At 43.1% G+C, this 23,650-nt stretch overlaps 2 protein-coding genes across 3 annotated transcripts in view; both read right to left on the reverse strand.

Moving 5' to 3' along the window:
* The window catches only part of fndc3ba (fibronectin type III domain containing 3Ba), an 88,011-nt gene extending 75,466 nt beyond the window's left edge, over nt 1-12,545 (reverse strand). The window contains 1 exon segment of the mRNA XM_080513220.1: nt 12,468-12,545. The gene's annotated coding sequence lies outside the window, so the exon portion shown is untranslated.
* Nucleotides 12,546-20,116: 7,571 nt separating this feature from the next.
* Nucleotides 20,117-23,650, reverse strand: part of ppp2r3a (protein phosphatase 2, regulatory subunit B'', alpha) — a 55,178-nt gene continuing 51,644 nt past the window's right edge. For both annotated transcript variants that reach the window (XM_080512701.1, XM_080512702.1), the window contains 2 exons: nt 23,111-23,217; nt 20,117-23,004 (listed from right to left, as the gene is read on the reverse strand). In XM_080512701.1, the coding sequence (XP_080368827.1) occupies nt 22,908-23,004; nt 23,111-23,217 (204 nt within the window). In that variant the 3' untranslated portion in view covers nt 20,117-22,907. The remainder of the gene's footprint in view (nt 23,005-23,110; nt 23,218-23,650) is intronic.

Here is a 23,650-nt window from a genome sequence, read left to right on the forward strand (position 1 = left end):
GGGACAGAAAAAAGGAACACGAGGGACAGAGTGAAGTAAAGAATGGGAGGACGGGGTGTAGGTGAGGCATCAGTTTTCCTTGGGAACAAACTAAAGAGGAAATGGCTATTTTACACTCTGGTCAGGAGCTGTGGGAGAGTACTCCCAGTGTGTGCGCGCGTGTGTGTGTGTGAGAGAGAGAGACAGAGAGAAAGGTTAATTGATGTACGGTGGAAGATCACCTGCAATAAACCCTAAGCGGAAGCGCAGTGGACCGAATAGGAGAATTGTGCCAAGAATAAAATACACCTCCACGGCCCTTGTGGTTCTGCGGAAAACAAAGCAATTTGGCGTTATTAAATCAATATTATGTGCTGCCTGTTTGTGCAAGCCAGGATTGACAGCAATCTGTACTCTGAACGAGAGGAAGGGAAGTAGAGAAGGTGAAGGAGAAGGAGAGGGAGCAGGAATAGAGAATGAAAGGTGAGAAGACCAGAGGAAAGAGGAGAAGGGAGAAACTGGGAATGGACCTGGGGGGGGGGGGGGGGGGGGGGGGGGGTTAAATGTGACTGCAGGGAGAGAGAAATGTGTGGAATCCTAATTGTGTTATTGCTGCAGAACAAACATTAGTCCTGCCTGTCATACCACAGACAGCAGGCAGTGAGTGTGTGTGAGTGTGTGTGTGTGTGTCTATCAGCAAAAGAAACCAGGAGGAAGAGAAAATTGAATGAGCCGGGCAAATTAAGGGTGAAGCCAAGAGTTTGAGACACACTCCACTTCTTCTTCTTTTTTTTTTCCCCCCGGCTCCTCATGAAGGCAGAGCATTAACAGTCCGTTCTGTGTCGCACTGGGAGTTCATGTGTTTACTGCTAGCTTCGCTTTAGCACAGGCCAGTTAGCTCCAGCAGCAGATGTGTGCATCTGCCAGCAAGCCCTCCCTCCTTCCTGTGTGCGTGCGTGCGTGTGTGCGCGTGCGTGTGTGTGGTTGGGCACGGGGCCAGCAGGCAGTAAACCCACAGCAGAGGCCCTGACAGGCCGATGCTTTGCCACGTCGCAGCGACGTAACGCCAAGAGGAGAGAGAAGTCGAGATCCACATCCACTCACACTCCAGTGTATGAGGAAAAAAAATACTTATGCAGAAGAAGGAGGTTGGGGTGGTGGTGGTGGTGGGGGGGGGGACTATAAAGTGCAATAATGTGGGTCATTGTGTGGGAGTGGGAGTCTAAACAGAGTCCCTGCAAACAGTCACAGAGACAAAGTGACTTTGTGATACCATTTATCCCAGTCAAAAGCACTGGCGGTTCCACCAAATTACATCAGCCAGGACCACCAGTCTCACGGCTCGTTTTCTCAAACAGAACTCCTTTGACTTGCAGATGTTCGGGGCCTGAATCCACAAACTAATGACCACACACACAAACACAGCACGGTTTACAAACTGGCACACAAACAAACCCAACCGATCCTCATCGTCATCATAATAATATGGGAGAGGGGTAACTCAGGTCATCCGTCACCGACTTCAATCGCATCACTGTCCTCGTGGACACTTCCTTGAATCAATATCAGCAAAACAGACAGACACTCTGTAGAACACGCTGCATTTTGTCACCATTTGTGGGTTTAAGACGGAGGAAGTGGCTATTCTCCCGCTCATGAACATGACTCACTCTTCTTCATGGCAGCGCTTCCAGATTTTTCTTCTTCTTTCATCCTTTTCTTCCCGCCCCCTCCCCCCCACCACCCTCCTCCTCGCCTATTTTCCTCTCTGTCATCCTCCGCTTGCCTCCTCTTTCCTCCTTCTGCCTCAACTCTGATTAGACTTTTCTCCATCGTATCCAGAAAAGCTGAGCACTGAGCCGGAGGAGAGCCCACAGCAAACCCCTCCCTAACACTTTGGAGCTTTCACGGCTCAGTCTGGAGATGGACACACACATACACACGTGCACACGCACACACACACACGTCTCACACACACACACGTATGACAGTCTCAGTACAGGCTTTGAATGGCAGTTTTGCCCAGATTGCTCCTTACATGAACTGGCGTTATTCAGGTTTTACTCAACCTACTCATTACACCCAAAGATTGTTAAAGTTCCAGGAATTCTTACATTACTTTTTTTTTTTTTTAAAGCAAAGCACAACTGAGCCCGACTGATGTTTTATGCTTTGACCACATGCTAAAGATGTATATGCGTCTGTTGTGCCAGCTCGTGTAGTTTGAAGGGAACTTTGAAAGTTACACTGAGAAGCGTCTTTGTCAGATAGTCACAGTCGATTCCAAACAGACAAGCACACAAATTATCCATTTCATAGCAGAGATTAAAAAAAAAAACATCCAACAAAAAGCAGACAATCTGAGATATTATGACAACAAAGACAAACAATGCTGGAGTTTTTGATTTCTTTATAATTAAACCTTTTTTTTTTTAGATGTATTATATTATAAGTTACTTCCACCTTGGAAATGCTGGAAGTAACTATTTCCACAATGAAGCAATGAAGATGTAATCAGACATGGTAATCTTACACCAGTATGATATTACATAGTGCCGGCTCTGCATTCGCTGCACATTCCCAATCATCTCTCCTCTTTCTGTCTTCAAATACAGAGTCTTCGACGTCTTCCCCCTTCATTGCTGTGTAATAGCCTTGGTTCCATGTCATGCCGTCTCCTGGCGTAAATACGATGCAGAGTTGGATCCCTCTCAAGTGGCGTCTCAGATAAAGCAGCTTGTGTGTTGTGTATGACTTTTGTGGTTCCATGCTTTTTACAGGGTGAAAAAAACAGCCGCCAATGAGCATTAGTTACACATTGATTTCCATGCACCAGCTCCCTCCTTCATCTCCTCCACTGTCCCTCACTTACAGCTTTAACCTGTCTCGGCACTCCCCCCCTCGCCCTCACCCCCCCATCCTCACCACCACACTATTGGCCCTACTTCTCAAACAACCCCTCCGCCTTCAAAAGACAGCCGCCCATTCAGAAGGTTTTTGGTGTGGGGTGGGGGAGGAGAGCGGCGCAGGCTTGGGGAAGGTTGAGGGGAGGTGAGGAGGGGGCGTCGAGCTCTCATTCCCGCTAAATTGTCCCACATGGCTGAGCGTGCTTAGTTTAAACAAACACGGCCACTTCCTCCTCACTGCGCACATTGACACACAGACGGGCGCGCGCACATACACACATGCATATACACACACCAACTGGGCACACAGACGCACTTGAATTCCATCACACAAAAACAAAGGCCGAGCACCTGCATGTAAACACACATACACATGATATATTGTATATAGTGGCAGACTGTACACCAACAGCTGAGTCCAGGCAACACATCACAATTACCTGATCAACAACAACAACGTCACATGAAACGTCACACAAAAAAAAAGATGGCGCCATGTAAAGTTAATATCAAAGGGTATGCCAATATTGATTACTGTTTGTTTCACTGCACATTTAGTTTTAGCCCTGAATTTTGAAGACGTATGTGGAGCAACAACTCAAGAGGAGCACTGCATTATAAAAACTTCAAATATATGATACAAGTTCATTTTGGGGCTTTGGAGCCACAGGTTCACGCACCATATGAAAAAGTGCTAAGAAATACAAGCCAGCAATCCATTTTGGGGTTGTTTTTTGGGTTTTTTTTTTCTTTTCCTGCTGCTGTGAAGTTTGCTTCTCCTGCTGACAGACCCCTGCGCTACCTCGCCTTTCAATGCAATGACCTACAATCATTGTAATCAGCTCGACATTACAAGCGTCTAGTAAAGAGGAATGAAGGAGGACGCACACAGAGTCCAGACAATAAGCCCACATTCAGTGCCAGTGGACCTGCTGCCGCCCAGGCCTGCACACACAGCATGTCTCTGCCACTAATGCTGAGCTCCATCAGGGCTGGATGCCATGAGTCTTAATTAAGACAGCTATGCCAAGTCAAGAAGTGAATTCGGCCCTTCTCCTCTTCTTCCCACCCAGTCTCACACACACACACACACACACACACACACACACACACACACACACACACACACACACACACACACACACACACACACACACACACACACACACACACACACACACACACCCAGACGGATGCATGAACTCCCTTTTTCAGATGGACGAGCACAGAGACGCAGACAAACCACCAAGAGACGTTCAGATCATCAGTTTTATGAGCCATGAAAAAGCTTGCTCAGTGGGAGGTGTGTGTGTGCGCATGTGTGTGTGTGTGTGTGTGTGTGTGTGTGTGTGTGTGTGTGTGTGTGTGTGTGTGTGTGTGTGTGTGTGTGTGTGTGTGTGTGTGTGTGTGTGAGTTGGGGGAGGATTTTTTTGGGGGGGAGCCTGAGAGAAAGACTATTTAGTCACACCGACATGAGAAACCTGTCTCCTCTCTCACAAGACAAGCCTCAGAGGCGTGCACACATCTCAATGTGCAAGGCAGCATGCAAATTTTTACTGAGTCTTTCTGTTTTGTTTGTTTTTTTAATTGCAAGTCCTACAACCGACTCAAAGTGTTTGGGTGTGTGTGTGTGTGTGCATGTGAGAAAGATGAACAGACCTTACGCATCAGTGTTTCATCAATAAGAAAAAATCAAAATTTTATTTCTGGGAATAACAAGCCAATGGAGGCGAACACACAATCACTTCCAAGCATCTAACACACACACACACACTTATAACACCCCTCCCCACAGCAGAGGGTCAGCAGGTCACATTCCTCCTCCTCAATCAGCCTCAGGATTTCACACACTCGTTCAGGGGTGAGAGAGAGAGGTATAGAGAGAGAGAGAGAGAGAGAGAGAGAGAGTTTTGAGGTATTTTAGTGATTTGTGGGGGGTCTGAGGAGAGGGCAAAGATGGGAAACAGTGACTTAACTGATGGTCCATACAGACAGCTCGAATCTCTTTCCGTGTGCTTTGGATTAAAGACAAATCAAGATTCTGCACTGAAGCAAATGGGGCCTAAGAAAGTCTGAAAAAGTACGAAGGACAAGAGGATCAAGTGTGAGGACACAATGTGCATCTCCAAAGTCATTCGTATGAAATTTCCTGTCTCACTTTTTCACGGGCAACTTGTTAATGTTATGAAGGCCACATTTTGAATATTGGATAAAGTACTTTGACATATTTCAAAATATGATATCGTTTGAGGTTGGCATGACTTGACATTATAAAGAATTTAAAAATATACATACACAGAAGTTAAGGTCTTAGTGTATTGTGAACACACAAAAACAGAGAAGAACTGTCCAAGACATTTCTGCTGGGCTAAAGTGAGGTATATGTATCCCCTCCTGTTAGTTTATAACATGATATCTATTTGAAATGGAAAATTAAACATTCATATAGGAGATGTTGTTATCAGCTAAGAGTATTAAAACACCCCTAAACAAATCATTGTTTCCGTGTTACTTTTGTTGTTGACGCTGATGTGAGGTTCTATTTCTGTCTGCGTGAGAAAAGATTCATCATCGTTTCCATCAGCATTTATTAGTCTTGTAGAAACAGGCTGTGTGTGGCAAAAAAAAATAAAAAATAAACGGAGGAATAATAATAGGTGTGTGGTGCTGGGTGGGGGATGTCATGTTAAGAGGAGGAGAAGGTGTTGTCAAAGTGTGCCTGCGGGCCCTGGAGGAAGAGGAGGAGGAGGAGGAGGAAGGTGGGTGGTTCAGCAAGGAAAAGCAATAAAAAATGTGGTTCTGCATTAAAAAGCACCTACTTCCGTATTTTCCAAGCCTTCAACAGTGGCGCGCCAACATGTGACACTGTGCCAGGCTGCCGTCACACACTAATGCACAGATACATCGCATACATACAAAAACGACGGGGGAGAAAATAAAGGAGAATATTTGAGAGTTAATGTGCGCATTGCGGAAGTCGCAACGACACAATAATCAGAGATATAGCCAGTTGCACACTCGGGCTTGCAGACACCATGCATGCACGCACAAGACACGCGCAACAACTTCGGTCGACTGCAGAGTTTAGATACTTTAGATACACACTCAAAATACTCACAGTCGGGCATAAAAACGCCCATTAACGACTGGCGGAACTTTCCATGGGCCTGCCAACTAGCAACACCAACACGCCTGGCATGCTAATACAGGCACGTAAAGTTAACTCTGTGTGTGTATATGTTTCATGCATGTGTGCTAACTCATTCGTGTGTGTGTGTGTGTGTGTGTGTGTGTGTGTGTGTGTGTGTGTGTGTGTGTGTGTGTGTGTGTGTGTGTGTGTGTGTGTGTGTGTGTGTGTGTGTGTGTGTGTGTGTGTGTGGGGACAGGTGCTCACTCGATCAGCCAGCTGACCGCGCACACACACACACACACACACACACACACACACACAGCGGTAGGCAGATCTTCAACAAGCCATTCCGATGGATTAGACCCCTGAGAAACTGGGCAAGGGCACCGGCAGGGCACGGTGACCGAATGCTCCGCGCCTCATTTGAAGTGCTCCAGCTTTCCGCGACGCGACGTTGCCAGCTGATGAGAAACTTCACAGCCTCATTTCTGATTCCCAAACATTTTTTTTTTTTTTTTTTAATCTTTTTGTCAAAACTGTTTTGTCCCATCATCTCCGATGTCTGCCGCCGCCGCCTCCTTTTATTACCACTCTGCTCGCTGCTGTCGAGACCTTTGAAATGACTGCGAGAGATGAGCGATGGCACAGAACAAAGGAAAGTTTTGTGTGAAGTCGTGTCTCGCGTCGTCCTAAAATTCAGTTTCGGGTACTGGTGATATTTCTAGCGTTTGCACACGCGTCTACTTGATTTCAACCAATCATTCAGAAAATAGTACAAACCACTGAAAAGGCATGTCAAATATTCCAAAGGTGAGGCCAGTGCACCACATAACCTCTATTAATTAAAAAAAATTTTTTTTATTTAGTTTGGTTGAAGCTGTCAGAATTTTAATCGATATAAAGGCGTGTTTTAGGACATGCAATATAATTTTCTGAATACAAACAGACACGTCTCACTTCTCACATGCGTATATCGCGCCGATGAGAACCGAAGAGCAAAATGATTGACACCATTTGATACGGGATATTCTGCTCCGTGGGAGGACAGAAAGGGCAAGAAAGGGAGGAAAAGAAAAAAAAACAGCACTAGAAAAGGAGATGGGAGGAGGGAAATGGAGGGAAGAGAAGTTGAAAGGCTTCTTTTATCTTCTTCTAAATCAACTGTCAACAATGCAGGAAATTATCATGGGAGACAAAAAAAGAAGGGAGACGGTGTTCTGCAAGGGGAGCAGGGAAGGAGGGAGGGGGAAGAGAAAGAGAGGACCAGGGTAAACATTACAGCTCGGTGCCAAGCAAACATAAGATGCTGGGATACTTCAACAAAAAGCCAGCGTTCATATGGGAGAGAAAAGAGATCATGAAAGTAAAGGGGGGGAGGAGGATGCTAGATGGAAAACAGAGAGAGAGAGAGAGAAAGACAGTTCAGAAAGCAGGGAAATGGAAAGTGAAAGTATCAAGCTGCAAAGGAACAGCCGTTATCGACAAATAGGACAAAGGTTTTGTTTTGTTTTCCAACTCGGTTCGTTTGTTTCTGTTTTGGACATGCAGGTCACCCAGTTTTCACGTACATGCTATGGTGCAGCGAATTTTGATCAAACTTAAGCAGCAACTGAAAATCTACTTTAGAGATGCAAAAAAAAAAAAGCACACCTGTTGCATAATGGCGAAGCAGATGGTGCAACTGACACTGTGAGGAAATATTGTTAAACATAAACAGCTGATCGGGGCCAACTGGGCACATTTAAATAGATGTATAATTAACAGGTCAAGTGATTTGCAGAAATGGGATTTGTGTGCGACATATGTTGAACTAATAAACCTGCACTGATACATATTGGCACCCCAGGTCCTATGCACCTCTATGTCTGAACTTCTTTTTTTTTTTTTTATATTTTCATTTAGTGTTCAATTAAATTATTTTCCTCAAAAGCTCAATTGCTCACTTTGAGAAAAACAAATAGCCAAAAAACAAACAAAAAAAATCCAACCTGCCCTGACACCAAAGTGACACCCAAAAGACAAATACATTCAAATCAGCATCGCAGGAACAAAAACAAAACCAATTTTCTTTGGAACCAGTTGATTCACATTGTTTTCCTGTCAAGCCAATGATAAATCTACAGCCTTGACCAATTTTCCCAAAATCAAATTTACTTTCGCACAAAAACGGAGATTCAATTTGCTGAATATTGCCTTGCACGCAATGAATATGCATCATTGAATGACTTCCTTTGTTTGAAACAAAACAACTACATTTGCAGTGGCCTCCATTAAGCCATCACTGAGCGAGGAGATTTATCGTATGTTTCTTCTTTTTCGTCTCCGTTTCACATGTTCGCACACACTTTCCAGGGCAGGGTTGTTTTGTCTGTGTAACTCTATAGCTCCTCCAGCTTCTGTTCCTGACACACAAGCGCCGCTCGGTAACGTTACCCTTCGGATAACATGTTCTAGGTTACTGGGCAGACACATAAGCGCGCACATACAAAGGCGAGCATCATCCTGCCCGCTCTCTGACCCCGTTTTGACCGGCGGGTTTTTATTGGGCCAGCGGAGAATCCACAAGCCAGCGCAGGTAGACAACAGACCGCCAAGATTGTGCTGGAGGTCAGACACAGACTGATATACTACCCACTTCTTCGTGAATGTGGGGAAAACTTCCTTCGTTGGGTCGAAATGTTATGGAAAACATTTTAGCCTTGCTTCTGAAACACGGCCGATTACTCAAGTTAAAGTTTGTCTTCACCTTCACCTGAAGGAACAAACAATGTCCATCAATGATAAGGCCTAAAAAATAAAAATAAAAATAAAAAGTGCCATCAACATGACAAATTTTGACTTCTTGGCATTTTTAATCCAACCTTTCAGTACTTTGCTGGACGAAAAATTAAATTGACAAATTAATGACATTACTTTAAACAGCTGCAAAGTGTATAGGCAACGGTACACAGTCACAGTGACGGGCGTGTGCGGCTTGGGGCTGTACCTGTGTGACAAAAGTCACACAGGTTACAGAACACAGGTGGTGAACTTATATAAAGTGTTATTCAACCCCTTCGCCTATTCATGGAAAAGACACAGAAACTCCAACACAACAATGGCTACTCTCTTTCAACCCGAGTCCGGCTGCAAGTGCTTCTCGTTTTATTCTGTGACTAAACACACACGCACGCACACACAAAACACAAAACGCAAATTCATAAACAGCAAACTAAAATTATAAGTGGGAGGAAAGGGGGGAAAATGCACCAGTTGGGAGAGCACAGCTTATGATCAGCTGCTGTGCTTTCTCTGGCACTTTCCACTGAACACAGACTTGAGCAAAGAAAATATTCAAAAACAAGAAAGAAATGAATAATTCATAAAATAAATAAATAAATAAGTTTCATACGTGCTGTTCAGCTGAACCTGTTCGAAACACAAAATCAGCACAAGAGGGCTTTCATAACTTTTGGAGTGCCAGCCCATGAGCTTTGTTTACATTGTTAGAGTGTATAAACGTTGAAGCCAAAGAGGCTCAACTTCCAGGAGAACAGTGTACAGCGATATAAACCTCATTCGGCCTGTGTTAAGAAGGATAAGGGTGTAGTGCTCGACCAATAAAACCCACACTTTTATTTGCAAAATTCAGATGGGCGAGATGCCTTGAAACTTGTGACACTCGGGCTTCTATATCTGATCTCAGGTTTCCAGTGGTTTTAACAATCACAAAGCCTTCCTCAAGTTTCTTTTTTTTCCATATGAAATTAAAGGTGGAAAGAATAGAGATTAAGACCACCCCCACCTCATTTAGAATTATTTAAAAAGGTAATAGGAATAGAAAGAAATAGGACAACATACACTGTAAAGCATCACAGCTCCACACAATGTCAGTTGAAAACAAAAGAGATGCAGCATCATCCATTTCTTTAAACCACAAAGCAGCATTTTTATCATATTTCCAGGTGTCCACTGACTTTTTTTTAACCACAGTCTCTCTGTTGGCTCATGTCTCATAGGCTATCGGGTCTAAAATCGATTAAAATACTTCTGTGTTTGCCTTGTGATGGATACCTGTCCAGGTATACCTGGGATTGACTCCAGCGCCCCTCAACAGGATATTAAACGTGATAATACAATAAGCAAATATTCAGTTATTTACTTGAAACAAATAAACTGACAAGGCTTCAGTAGAACAAACAGAGATAGAATTCTTTCTGATGTGTTTCAACATGAGGGATTAGTGGGACTCTGCCATCCAGGTAACCCGAACTGTCACCAGATGAAGCTGTGTCAGATTGAATACAACCATCTCTTCTCTGTTCCGCGGCCCTTTCTGTCATCATGTCTCCTGCATATTGCTCTTTAAGTACTTTTTTTTTTTTTTTGTCATTTTCTATCTCGTCCTTGCCTTTGTATGGAACTCCGAAATCGGGCTGCAGGGCTTGACTGAAACCAAAGATACAAAAAGAAGCAACCTGGGGGCTACAGGAGGAGCCTTCCCTGACCTGAAACACTATCTTAACTGTTAGGTAACTGTTGAAATATCAGTCGGGGTTGAAATCCAATTTTTTTTTTTTTTTTTTTTTTATTTTAAACTACATCATATTCCCCAATTAAATCTTTGCCCACTACCCACTGTCCACCCCTCTGCTTACTGTCCACATTCAGACCCGCTTGATGCTAAGACTTTGTGATGCTCCCGTTGACTTGCAGAAGCCAAATAAATTGCTCATTCATGCACCACAGGCAGAATTCCTTTGCTCTCTAAACCTAAACACACCTTTTCAGCTGGAAGCCAGCGCCATTCATCCCCCAACCCCCAATCCCCCAGCAACACCCCCCACCTTCTCCCTCTCCCTGAAAAAAAAAGTAGGATATCAGGAGGGGGGAAAAAAAAAAAAAACTATACGGCCACATCAGCCTTTACACCACCCCCCCCCCCCCCCCAAAAAAAAAAAAACGGAATCTGACGTCATATATTTAGGATCAGATTTCCCCTTAGCCTTGTTTTCTGTTTGTATTTATTGTTTTTGGAAACCCTATACCTGCAGCCTGTATTCTCCAACGTGCCCAGTGGCTCCAGAACGCACAATATGAGGTGCGATATAAGTTACATTATATTAAACGCGTCACTTACGCGCGCAGCAGGAGAACTAACGAACCCAAGTCCCGTTATTACGTGACGGATCTGCGCACCTGAACGCGTCAAGCCTACATTTTTTTCCGACCCTTTCCTAAGTGATGAGTTAAAACGCTTTAAATAACAACAGCTTGTCCTATCTTGTCCTCGGAAAGAGAGAGAGAGAGAGAGAGAGAGCGAGAGCGAGAGCGAGAGAGAGAGAAGGGGGGGGGGGGGGGTCAAGATAGATAATCGATCGCTCGGAGCAAACAGGAGACCAATGTTTGATTTCCACGTCTGCATCAGAGAGGCTGAGCGAGAGATTTGTCTTCCCTGCACAAACAGACACGTAGTCGTTTCTGAGAGAGAGGGAGAGAGAGGGGGGGAGAGAGAGAGAGGGGGGGAGAGAGAGAGAGAGAGAGAGAGAGAGAGAGAGAGGCAGACAGACTGGCTGGAAGGAATGCTAGGATATGCTGGAGTTGGGATTTTTTTTTCTCCTCCAAAACCTTTTTTTTTTGTAACTGCAATCTGCAACTTCGCAGAAAGTCGCCATCAACTTGCCCTCTTTTAGCGAGTTAACTGTGATCCCATGCCTTTTGACCCCCTCAATTCAATGATTTCGCAACCCCCCCCCCCCTCTCTCTCTCTCCTCTGTCAAATCTGACTGCCTCAGCATCTTCCCTTCCAAGTTATTTTCCATCTATAAAAAGTGCTCATTTCCTGATTTTGTGCGGCCACAAGGCAACAAGATTGTTTCCACAGTGCGACCCGCAACGCAGCGATCAGAACCGAGTCGAGGGGGGGGGGGGGGGGGTTAGAGAAGAGAAGGCTTCCTCCTGTTGCGCACTCACTCGCTCCATCTCAAGTCCTCGGAGACAAAAACACATTCTTTCTTGAGAGCGGAGAAATCGGGAGCACAACGAGCGGACTCAGAGCCCCCCCACTTCCACCACCACCACCACCCACCCATCCTCCTCCTCCCCCGACACGTTCACCCGAGTAATGGGTGAAGAAGTAGCACGACAATCTGTGCCGTTTTGCTTTTACTTTTCACAATAAACGAGATAATCAACCAATAACCCCACCAAAAAAAAAGTTTGGAAATCCCCCCCCACCCCTTCCTCTCTTTTTCTTTTTCTTTCTTTTTCTCTCTCTCTCTCTCTCTCTCTCTCTCCGCAGCAGTTTTTCCTTTTTCCTCTGCCCTGGCCAAGTGGCTCAGACTGCCGGCGTTAGTCTCCAAATTCACCCACAGACACGCACTTCTAAAAAAACTTTTTCGACTCCATTTCCCCGAGTTCCCCTTTCTGTCCCGGGGTGGCTCGCGCTGCGAAAGAAGTGTAAAAGAACTCACCTCGCTGTAATAAAATGGTCTTCAAACAGACGGAGCTGCGCGTTTTTTTATTCCCAGGGTCGGGTCTTGCCTGTCTGCTGGCGCGGCGCGACGCGTACTGGGAGACTCCGCCATGTCAATCAAAACGCGACGCACATGGAGGTCAGAGCCCGCCCCCTTTTACCGTAATACACCGTGCGCACCGAGAAATCCCCCAGATAGAGAGAGCGCGACAGAGAGCGAGAGCGAGAGCGAGAGAGAGAGAGAGAGAGAGAGAGAGAGAGAGAGAGAAGAGAGAGAGAGGGAGAGGGCGAGAGAGAGAGAGAGCGAGAGAGAGAGCGAGAGCGAGAGGGAGAGGGAGAGAGAGCGCGCGCGCTCGATGTGTGCAGCTTGCAATACTGTTGATTATCTTGCCTCAACTTCTATCCTATCCACGATGTATGGCGCTATGTTATTTTATGTTTATGGTTTGGAAGCGACAAACTAAAAGAAGTTACATGCAACTTTGATTTGAACCTGCTGAAATTACATGATTTGTGTCTGCGTGGCTGATTTGAATATGCTGGAAATTGCGCATCAGTCCGTTTTGTATTTAAATTTTCTGTTGTGTGTTTCAGGAAGTATACGTTTATCTTCTTTGTGCTCCTTTTCAGTCACGTAAACGTTCAACAGAATGAAATCTGAGCAAAAGAAAATAACATCTGATCTATCTATCTATCTATCTATCTATCTATCTATCTATCTATCTATCTATCTATCTATCTATCTATCTATCTATCTATCTATCTATCTATCTATCACCACATTGATAATTTAATTGTGTGTCCTTTACACTTCCAAAAACTTTAGTTCTAAGAAAAGAAATAAGTCATTGTTTAACCGATCACATATATTTAGTCATTTGTTCTCAAAAATATATGTCCATATTATCCAGATAAACCTCCAACTTCTGTGCCACTCCTGAACTTCAATCAAGCCTCTTTGACATCAACTGACAAATACCAAATATCAACCAAATAACTATAAACAGGCAGTGAAGTAATTTGCACTCTCCCAGCAAGATAATCCTCGTTCAAGTCTCAACTTGGAATTTGCATGTTCTTCCCGGTGTGCGTGGGTTTTCCCCAGGTCGGCTGGTTTCCCATCATTACCTAAAAACACACATTTGAGGTTAATCAGTGACTCTAAATTGCCCATTGATATGAATGTGAGTGTTTGTCTCTGTTTGCTCTGTGATGGACTGGTGACCTGTACAAGGTGTGCCACGCACTCGCCCACAGTCAACGGGAAATCTGCTTCAACCCGAGTTCAGCTGCTAACAGAGTACTCCTCTGAGAATCCCGACTATTTGATGGAGTGAAAACTTGAATACACATCAACTCCAACATGTCTAAACTCCCTTTACCGTGACTCCTCTCTCATTTAACTGGATTTTATTGTTGGCAGTCTTTTAACTGCTCCTATTATCTCTCGGTACGTCTGCACTTATTCATTCAATGTTCTGGTTGCTTGCGTTCAAAGCACTTCACTGATCATTTCTGTCAACTTAAGATGACATTTTGTATGGGTAGGATGACTGGTGGCCTTGGTTGCTCCAGGAACACTGGTTATGTCAACCTGAAAGGTGGCTGAACTGGTCTGCAAATACAAACCAAGGCTGAATTTAGTTTACTCATGATATTCTGCCAATAATGAAACAAATATACGAACGTAGCAGAATCCACAGTAGATAAATGACCTGATCTCACCCCGGTTACTTTTTCACGGCGTTCATGTATTTTTCTATAAATGTGCTCCCTGGCATGCCAATGGTACTTAAAGAGGGTCAAATCTCCGTCTTGGCAGACATGGCTGCTGCCCTCAGTCCCTCTGGTGGCTTCACGCTAACTCAGCAACATTCACTTTTCAGGTCTGACACACCCACAACAACAGAAGAAATGATTCCAAATCAACTAAATCTCTCAGGACATTGGTGTGTGTGTGTGTGTGTGTGTGTGTGTGTGTGTGTGTGTGTGTGTGTGTGTGTGTGTGTGTGTGTGTGTGTGTGTGTGTGTGTGTGTGTGTGTGTGTGTGTGTGTGTGTGTGTGTGTGTGTGTGTGTGTGTGTGTGTGTGTGCGCATGCGCGTATGTGTGTGTGTGTGTATAGCTTCCCTTGAACTATTCCAGACAAGATATACTGCAAATGCTCGATGGTATCTGTCCTCCGAACTGTGTACGAGCTCCTTCCTCTGGGTGCATTACGACGCAATTACATGTATACAGACTCGCTTTTATCTGCGCAGGAGATTATTTGGGCGTGTTGAAGCTTGAAATTGAGGAAATTAATGCCAACGAGTACATGTCGGGATCAGGGTGTTTAACCTTTTCTCAGTGCCAAACATACAATATGAACAGTTTCATTAAAAGACCAACATCTGGTGAAAGTAGTTAATACACCTTGAAAATAAGAAGTGGAAGAAATGAATGCTGGGAGCTGAACATAAAGATCTCTTTGATTTATGTATGAATGGCTATGAGGTGCTGTTAAAGATTATGTCAGTAAAAAAAAAAATATATATATATACACTTCATTTAAGAATCCTCAAATTCACCAGACTGTAGAATATCTAAAGAATTGCACACCAGATCGTTTGATTTTTAGTGTGACGTACTCTCCAACAACAGTGCATCCATCAGTTTTGTGTGCATTTGTGTCCCAAGTGAATCCTTGCAGAATTTCAAAGCTAAAAGACACAGCCAAATACACTCATTGCCCCTGAATTCCTCATTTCTGCTGGCACACACTACATACAAACACACCCACTCACACAGAGTCACATTCCTGCAAGTGCACTGAGAAAACAGCCACTGGTGTAATTGGAAGCAACTAAAAAAAAGAAAATGGGGTGGGGGGGGTTGGTCCTTTGTGAGGACAGTACGCCTGTGAGGAATGAAATTAAGTTCAGTTCAATCAAATAAACACTCAAAATTCCTGAGAAGCAACTGACAGACCGAAAAAAGTTATGCCAACGCGCCAAGAGTTCACTGAAGTTCAATACAGTGTCGTGCAAAAGGTAAAATGAAAGGCATCACTAATCGTAACTGCAGCAATAGGTTGATAATAGTGTTGCCTGTTTATATAAAATAGCTACTTTATGATTAATTATTGTCAACATTGGGTTCAATGAAATAAATTGCAAATACACAGTAATTTAGCAATAATTCATTACTATGTATTTCTTTAATTAGAGAATAGATGATTAGTTTTCATTGTTTAAGTTGTCAGAACAGAAAATCACATACATTGACCAACAATTAATTTCATATTTCAGAGAACTTAATGCATCACCTCAAAAATAAAGTTAACGCTATAGTATCACATCAGTAAACATATATGTATAAATAAGACAGCTTTTAGAACCAGAATTATAATAGATGTTATTATTCTCCTGTAGAAATAGTGTAGTATGGTGACAAAAATTTGAAACATTGTTCTCCAAACATCAGTGTGTAATCTGCAACCTGTGTGTTAATCATGTTTTCTCATCAAATCTTGTGACAGTTTGAAGCAAAAATAAAAACAGATTTGTAAAGTCTGGATTTATGGCAGATCTGAAATGTTGGATCTTCTGAGATTGCACATGTGCACCCAATGAGGTGTCTGGTGAGTGTTTCCTTAATGTTTGAAATTCTCTTTTCTTATCAACATAAAAAAAAAAAAAAAAACATTCTTTATGTTTAAAATGACCATTTTAACCAAATACATTATATTTCTTTTGCGCCACAGAAAGAAACGGCCCACAGCTCAGCCAACACGGTCCTGTTATTTTGTCTGAGGCCAATTACACCACAGAGCTGTCCAACTCCCTGTTTGACCTTTTATTGAAATAATGAGCAAAGTTTTGAGCAACAGAAATCCAAAGAGACCTATTTGGAATTTGAGACAGTTAATATTGAGTAAATAACTATGTCGACACCAATCACAGACACTAAAGTATATTAAAAAAAAGACCACAAAACTAAAACTGAAATTATAAGAGATGACACTCTGCTTCAGTAACTAAATAAGCAACTAAAGCTTAATGGTTGGAGAAAACAATGTTCCTAAAAGATTCTAATTCAAGCTTTACATTTACAAATCTCCAGGATAAAATAGAAGTTACATAAGGAATTAATTACATTATTCATATGTAATCAAGATCTCCTCATGGCCTTTATTTTGTTTATCAGCAGATGAGGCCTGCATATGTTCAATATGTTATATTCTTCTTTCCACGTTGGGTATAACTTTCTCTAAATGACAGCAATTGATACAGTCGGTGACATACTTTCGTCATGCTTACACACTTGGTAAATCTATGTTTACGTTCTCGTCCCATATTGATTCCCTCTGTAATGCAGAATGCATTAACAATGAAGGAGGTGTAGATAAAGAGAAGCAGATGATTTGGGGATGGGCTTCGGCATTTTAAACAAGCGAGAGTGAATTGCGCAATAGGGGCTGGAACGCAATATCGAGAAGATGTTCCCACGATTTAGCAGAGTGGAAATATTGTACATTTTAGTAGTCACATGCAATCAGCCTTTCAGTATAAAAACTATAGTCCATTGATTCAGATAATTCTGTTCACAAGGTCAAAGTGGGACAACCTTGAGGGACGTATCAGACGTTTACAGACAGCCAGGCACGTTGGATCAGATCTGCGGAGGAGAGCGGATGAGGGAAGACTGGAGGGAGCGGACCTTGGATTCAGCTTTGCGACTATTTCCCTGTAAGTCAGGGCCAGGGCTCCACAACCACCAGATGTTTACCACCAACCCAGCTGCTTTCCCTCTCTTCCCTTCTTTCTCCCCATCTCTCCTTCTCAGATTTTTTTTTCTCTCTCTCTGAGGCTCTTTAAACCGAGCCCTCCCTGTAATCATGCACACTCATTTCTACAGAGGTCTTTGAAGTAAATGGAATGTGTCCAGCCATATGATAGCATGCACTGTATATTCTTGAGGCAGATCGCGAGCAAAGAGGAGAAAGCGGGAAAAGAGATTGTTGGATCACCGCCAGCTCTTCTGTGTGGTTATGTAGATGTTAATTATGGCCTCGCTCTTCTCGTACCTAGCTCATGTGCTTGTGTGTGTGTGTGTGTGTGTGTGTGTATGTGTGTGTTTATATGCATTCATATAGGTGTGTGTGTATGAGTGTACATATGTTTGTAGAAATAGTAGTCAGACAGTGGAAGATAAGGGGCGTCTGGCTGAGGAGATGGAACATGACGGTGTGTGTGTGTGTGTGTGTGTGTGTGTGTGCGTGCAAGTTACTTCCTCCCGTAGATGTGAGGATGGAATTTACCTCATCATGAGTTCAAAAGAGTCAAAACCCAAAGCTCACCAACATGAGCATGAGCAGACATGCTTCTCTCTCTCTCTCTCTCTCTCTCTCTCTCTCTCTCTCTCTCTCTCTCTCTCTCTCTCTCTCTCTCTCTCTCTCCCCCCTCTCTTTTCCTTTTCTCTCTTCCTACAGTTCTGAGAAGCACCTGGTTTTACCACCAAACACCGCGCCTTCTGTCGTGTGTGTTTGCATGTGCATACCTCGCGTGGTGCATAACCTCAGAACAAATGGGGGATTATTGTTGTGTGTCTGTACATGTATTCCTTCCAAGCAAGAATAAGAAGCTTGATGTTATTTATTTAGGGATTTCCTATTCCACAATAAAACACGATATTTTCCATTGCGGGACATCTCGCAGCACTTTGTGGAGTTTGCGTGTTCTCCTCGTCTGTGTGTGTGGGTTGATTCTGCCCACAATTCATTGACATGCAGGTTGGGTTAATTGGGTGATCTTCTCTGATTTGTCCAGGATACTCAGCCTCTTTAACTGAAGTCAAATGACCTTTGGTTTACTTCAAAGAAGCTTTAGCTATTTAGTCATGATTGTTCATGGCCTCCGATTGAGGAGCTTTGTTACATCTGGAAGAAGCAACTGGTTCTGAAGCACCTCTCGGAGTCTCTCTTTGATAAGACGAATTGCTTCCAGTTGTGTCCTTCGGCTGTTTATGGGGCTTTTCCAGACAGCTTCATACAGCGGTCATGTATCTGGCATCAGTGGTATGTGTGCATCAAGCACAGTGCTCTGGCTGATTTGGGACCCTTCAGTACCCGATCACATCAGTACGTCTCTCTTGTTCTCTTTAATGAGATAAATTGGTTCCAGTTGTTTCCTCACCATTATTCACGGGTTTCCCAGTCAGCTTCATCCACCCTCTCAGTGCTCAGCTGAGAGTTTGTTCTGGGCCTCACACTCGTGTCATGAGGCCCTTCTTACAGAATATCTTCCAGCCATGATATCACAGGGGGGTGATATCACGCTGCCTGGGGCAATCCCCCACCCACCCACCAGCACCGGGTGATGGGTGCTGGCGTTTGTGGCAGCAGAAAGTCTGTGACTCAGCGAGCTGGTCGGCTAATTGTTTTGTCCCTGACGTTTGTGGAAAACAAGCAGGGTGCCATTTCAAACAATGACCAGTCAACTCCGACCTTCGATGGGAGGCACACTGCTCATTTAGAAATCACAACATGCCGGCACGCCAACTATGACACCATTCTCAGAACAATCAGTGCATTCAGGACGGCAGACCCCCAGGAGAAACCTCCTGCCTCCTGTTGGTGTGCCATGATTTGCACCAACAATAAAAGACACGGGATATCCTACAAACACAAACCATGCAGTAGCATGAAGATGAGCGAATCTGAAAGAGTTTCAAGAAGTGTTGAATGCGGAGCAAAAACACAGTGCTTCGTAAACAACTTGAACACAACTCGCATTATACTTTAACATCTACTTTAAGCTCTTCATGCATGGCAAAGTTTAAAACTTGTGTAATTTCCTTAGTTTGGAAAAGGTAGTGTGGTGTCCTTAGACTTAAGTTACTCTTTGGGGGTTTATCACAAGGAAAAATCTTTTAATTAAGTATTTGTAATTGACAGGGGGGCAATTTTCCATGATAAAAAAAAAAATACTTTAAATTAAGAACAACAGCCTCTGTGTCACTGCAAATGACATCAAAGTGTAAATGATTAGGTTGGGACATTTTTCTGACTAATAATGTAACCAGCAATGACATGTTTTGTTATCTGGGCAAGTAGAAGTGGTTCAGTTGAAATACTCAGCAACAAGCCTGAGAAACTACAGCATCTGCCAGACAAGGTGACATCCAATGACAACAGTACACGCAGATAACCGGTTGTGGTTGGCTTGTAAATCTCCTAAATATGCTTTGTCCTGAGAGAACAAACAACACGGTGGCACACTGACCAGAGGCTTCCTGTTTTGGTGCCCACCGTTGTCATGGCGACAGTGACGCCAGCCACTGCTGATTCACTGTGAAGCCTCTTGCGTCACATTATGGCCGATGAAATCCAAGTAGTTTTGAAACAGCCATTGCGTAATGGGTTTTGCCTATTAAGGGACTAATTATTGGTAAGAAAAATTAGAAAAGCAAAATTAATTTAAGTCAGGATTTTCAGTGTTTTCAAGTTCACTCTGAGCAGCTGTGCAGACAAACACATGATGCAGTGTGTGTGTGTACACAAGGAGGGAATGATGACGTGAGCATTTCTAAGTGCGTGTGTGTGTGTGTGTGTGTCTGTGTCTGTGTGTGTGTTAAGAAACACAGTGGATGTAAAAGGTTCAAGAATATTTCATTTGTTTGAAATAGCTTTATTTAAACTTCAGACAAAAAGCAACAAGTAACGGTCAAGAAAGTAGGAAAGAAAGAGAAAGCAAAAGAGAACAGGAAAGAAAGAAAGAGAGAAAGAATGAAAGAAAGAAAGATGGATGAGAAAAGAAAACCATGCCAATACAATAACCATCTCAACCTCCTATTTCCTTTGCACGGAGGAAGTAAATCAAAAAAATAAGTCTTTTGTCTTTCTCTCGATAAAAACACAATTTCAAAGTAAAAGTCCTGCATGGCTTCTCTCCTTGCCTGATGCGTCAACGTGTGAACACCAAGACACTTTGCATAGAGCCAAAAAGTTACCGGGCCGACGGCGTCCTCACATTTGACAGTTCCTCTTCAACACTGTGTTGACGTCCTCGTCCAGAGTGTGTGACCACAGCGGTGAAGAATTGACTTCAAATGGTCCGACATGAAACGCATCCTATATGATATTGTGATTGTCGGTTTGGGAAAAATAGAGAGGATCTCTTCCCCTGTGTGATTTCAAAATCCATTGCGTGTCTAACACGCAAACATACACGAATCTAACATAATTTACCCCCCCTTTCCCAAGCCACACAGTGGCGCAGCAATACTAACCGGCAAAGTACATCGAAAATCCTGGTTGTTAAATCTAGAATGGCTTATCATTACCTTTATTATCTTAATATAATAGTTTAGGAGAAAGCAGGACAGGTTTACACTGGGCAATGACCACCTACAACTGTTCTCCTTTGCAATATGTTTGTGTCTGTGTACAATGGGTGCCAGTTCAGGAGGTATATGCCAGATACTTTTAAGTCATTGAGGACAACAGCTGTGATAATCCTTATTAAAGTTATGCACACGTATACACACACGAATAGATGCAGGAACACAAATCTCTATGGCAGTGACATATAAACAGCCGCCTAATAACAGCGGCTCTTAGAACACACTCCTCTATCAGTGATTTATAGGCAATACATACTCCTAGCTACAACACAGTATTATACGAAGATGGTTAATCCAGACTTAAAAATAAATACATAAATAAACGAGAATAAATGGCCATCAAACCATGCAAATTGTTTGGGATTTCTTTATTTATCAAATGTGGGAAAGGTTTTAAGATATGTTTTGCCTAAAGATTTAGACATAAACATAAACCTGTGACTCTGAATCATTGAGAGAAAAAAAAGTTAGAATTTTGTCATTCTTTATGTTATTGTTACAATATCGAGTTTATCGCACTAAAAATCCCAAACTTTTTGCAGGCAGGATATTACTACAAGTTTACTTCATAATTAATTTTCAATTACCCAGTTTTGGCTTTATTTTTTTTGCTGTGTGTTGAACAGAAACTTCCATAAGCAATGCTCTACGACTATATGTGGGCAGAAAAGCTGTTTGTCTTACACAATTTAAAATAACACAACAGATGACCAGGAATTGTGCCTTTGCACATTCAACAAAGAGCTCAGAAAAGAAGAGCAACAAAAAAAAAAACGAGGGTGAAAATATTTTCTGAAATGGGATCATTCCTGACTGAAAATGGGTTTTATTGTGTTTTTTTTTTCCTCTTTACCGTTCTGACTCAGCACCCAGTGCGATGTGCCGTGTCAGTTCACCTGTCTCTGGCGTCATGCTTCAACCCTACACCCATTTTAGTTAAATGAACAAAACTGCACAAAAATAATAGTATGAGATGTGACAAACTCATTTTCAGGCTGACCTATTATGCTAATTCAAATATTACAGGTGTTAACAAACTCTACCAGAGAGTTTGACGTGACTGGCAGCATTTCTGTGCATATCTGTGACTGCAGTCTGACTGAGACGGATTTGGAAAAAAAAAAAAATTGTCCATGACCACAGAGAGAGAGAGAGTCCAGAGGTGGAGCGCCGATAATGCTGCACTAATAATAGAGCAGGCTCAGGCTTTGCAGTGAACTGGACTCATGGAAATGTTAGCCAGTCGACGATGGCATGCAGTAGCACTCAGTGGCCACAGAGAGGAGGTGCTGTCACAACAAGACAAACTGTTACATGACCTCTCCCTAAAGGAACCAGGGGGGGTTAACAACTTCCTTTACGAGAAACACAGTGTCAGGCTGCACAGGCAGCGGGTTTCTGAAGGCAGTGTCTGTCTGAGTGTCTTATATCTGAGCGGCTGGTTGTTTGGTGGCTGTGGCTCTTCGATGGCAGTGCTTTTCACCGTCGCGTCTGTACAGTTTGCACATCGGTCCGACTGGGAGTCTTTTGGTGTGAGTGACAGTCTAATGTGTTAGTTTACCTCAAGCACAGCAATGCTTTGGAGAACCAAAGAAAAAAAAAAAAAGATTGTCTTCAGGCAGGATTGTCAGCAGAGAGTTCACAATGACAATATTTTACAGCTAAATATTTCACTTGTCCATTGAAAGCTTATCAAATGCTTCTCCGCCCATTGCACGGCTTGTTTTCGCTGATAAAGCGAAGCGCTGGTTGCAGTGACAGTACTTTCTGTGTGGATACGGGTGCATTGCCGCACCGCACACAGAGCAGGGCTGGTTTACAGTCTCACACACACAAACACACACACAAAATCCCCATTCTGACTAGAGGACGGAGTCACTATAAGACAGATGGCAGAATCCTTTACGCTCTCTGTCTTTATATCCAAGCATTTGTGGATGCATGTATCCCAAAGGACCTTTTATTTAACAAAAAAAAAAAAAATAAAGAAAAGAAAAATCTGGTTCCTGTTTGTCTTCCAGTAAGAGAAGCCCAGAAATTCCAGGGAAGAGAGTTTTATGCCGTCAGGTCTGAAATGACCAGCTTTTCCATTTTATTCCCAATCTCTCCTGGGATTTGAAGTTCCTCAGATTCGTAGTCATCATCAAATGACCTGGCAACAACAGACACGAAAAACAATCAGCAATGCAAACACATTCCATGTTTCCTGACTCATCTTATATATTTGAAGTGCTTCGGTTGTACACGTGTGTCCGTACCCCTCGTGTAGCTGCTCGTTCGCAGTCTCCTCGGCCACCAGTATTTCATACTCCTCTGAAGCATATTTATCCCAGTCAGACGGCTCCGGACCTTCACTATCAATGTCCTGAAATTGTGAAGGGCAAAGGTTAGTATTTACCAGCCAGTATCCAAAAAAGATTCATCTCAACAGACGCTTCAAATCCAAATGACCTCATGTAAGGATACTGGACTATTTGGAAACTTTACACTTTTCAGGCAGGTGTAGTAAACACACCATGATACGTAAATACAGGGAAATTGTAATTCTATCTCAATGATGTTACATATTATCTCAAACAAGGTTGTAATGTTTTTTTTTTCTCCATCCATCCATTTTCTAGAATAATTTTATCCAACTGTACGGTGCAATATTGGCTGTTTCCAGACAAAAGATGGATAAAATGTGTTGATATCTCTGATCGTAATTTGACATCAGTGGTCTAATGTCGTAAATTGCGAGGGGTTCACGGATAGCTGGGGATAATGTCAGTGGTTTCATGCATTTCATCTCACTACAC

This window comes from Blennius ocellaris (genome assembly GCF_963422515.1).
Source record: "Blennius ocellaris genome assembly, chromosome: 17".
Lineage (NCBI taxonomy): Eukaryota > Metazoa > Chordata > Actinopteri > Blenniiformes > Blenniidae > Blennius > Blennius ocellaris.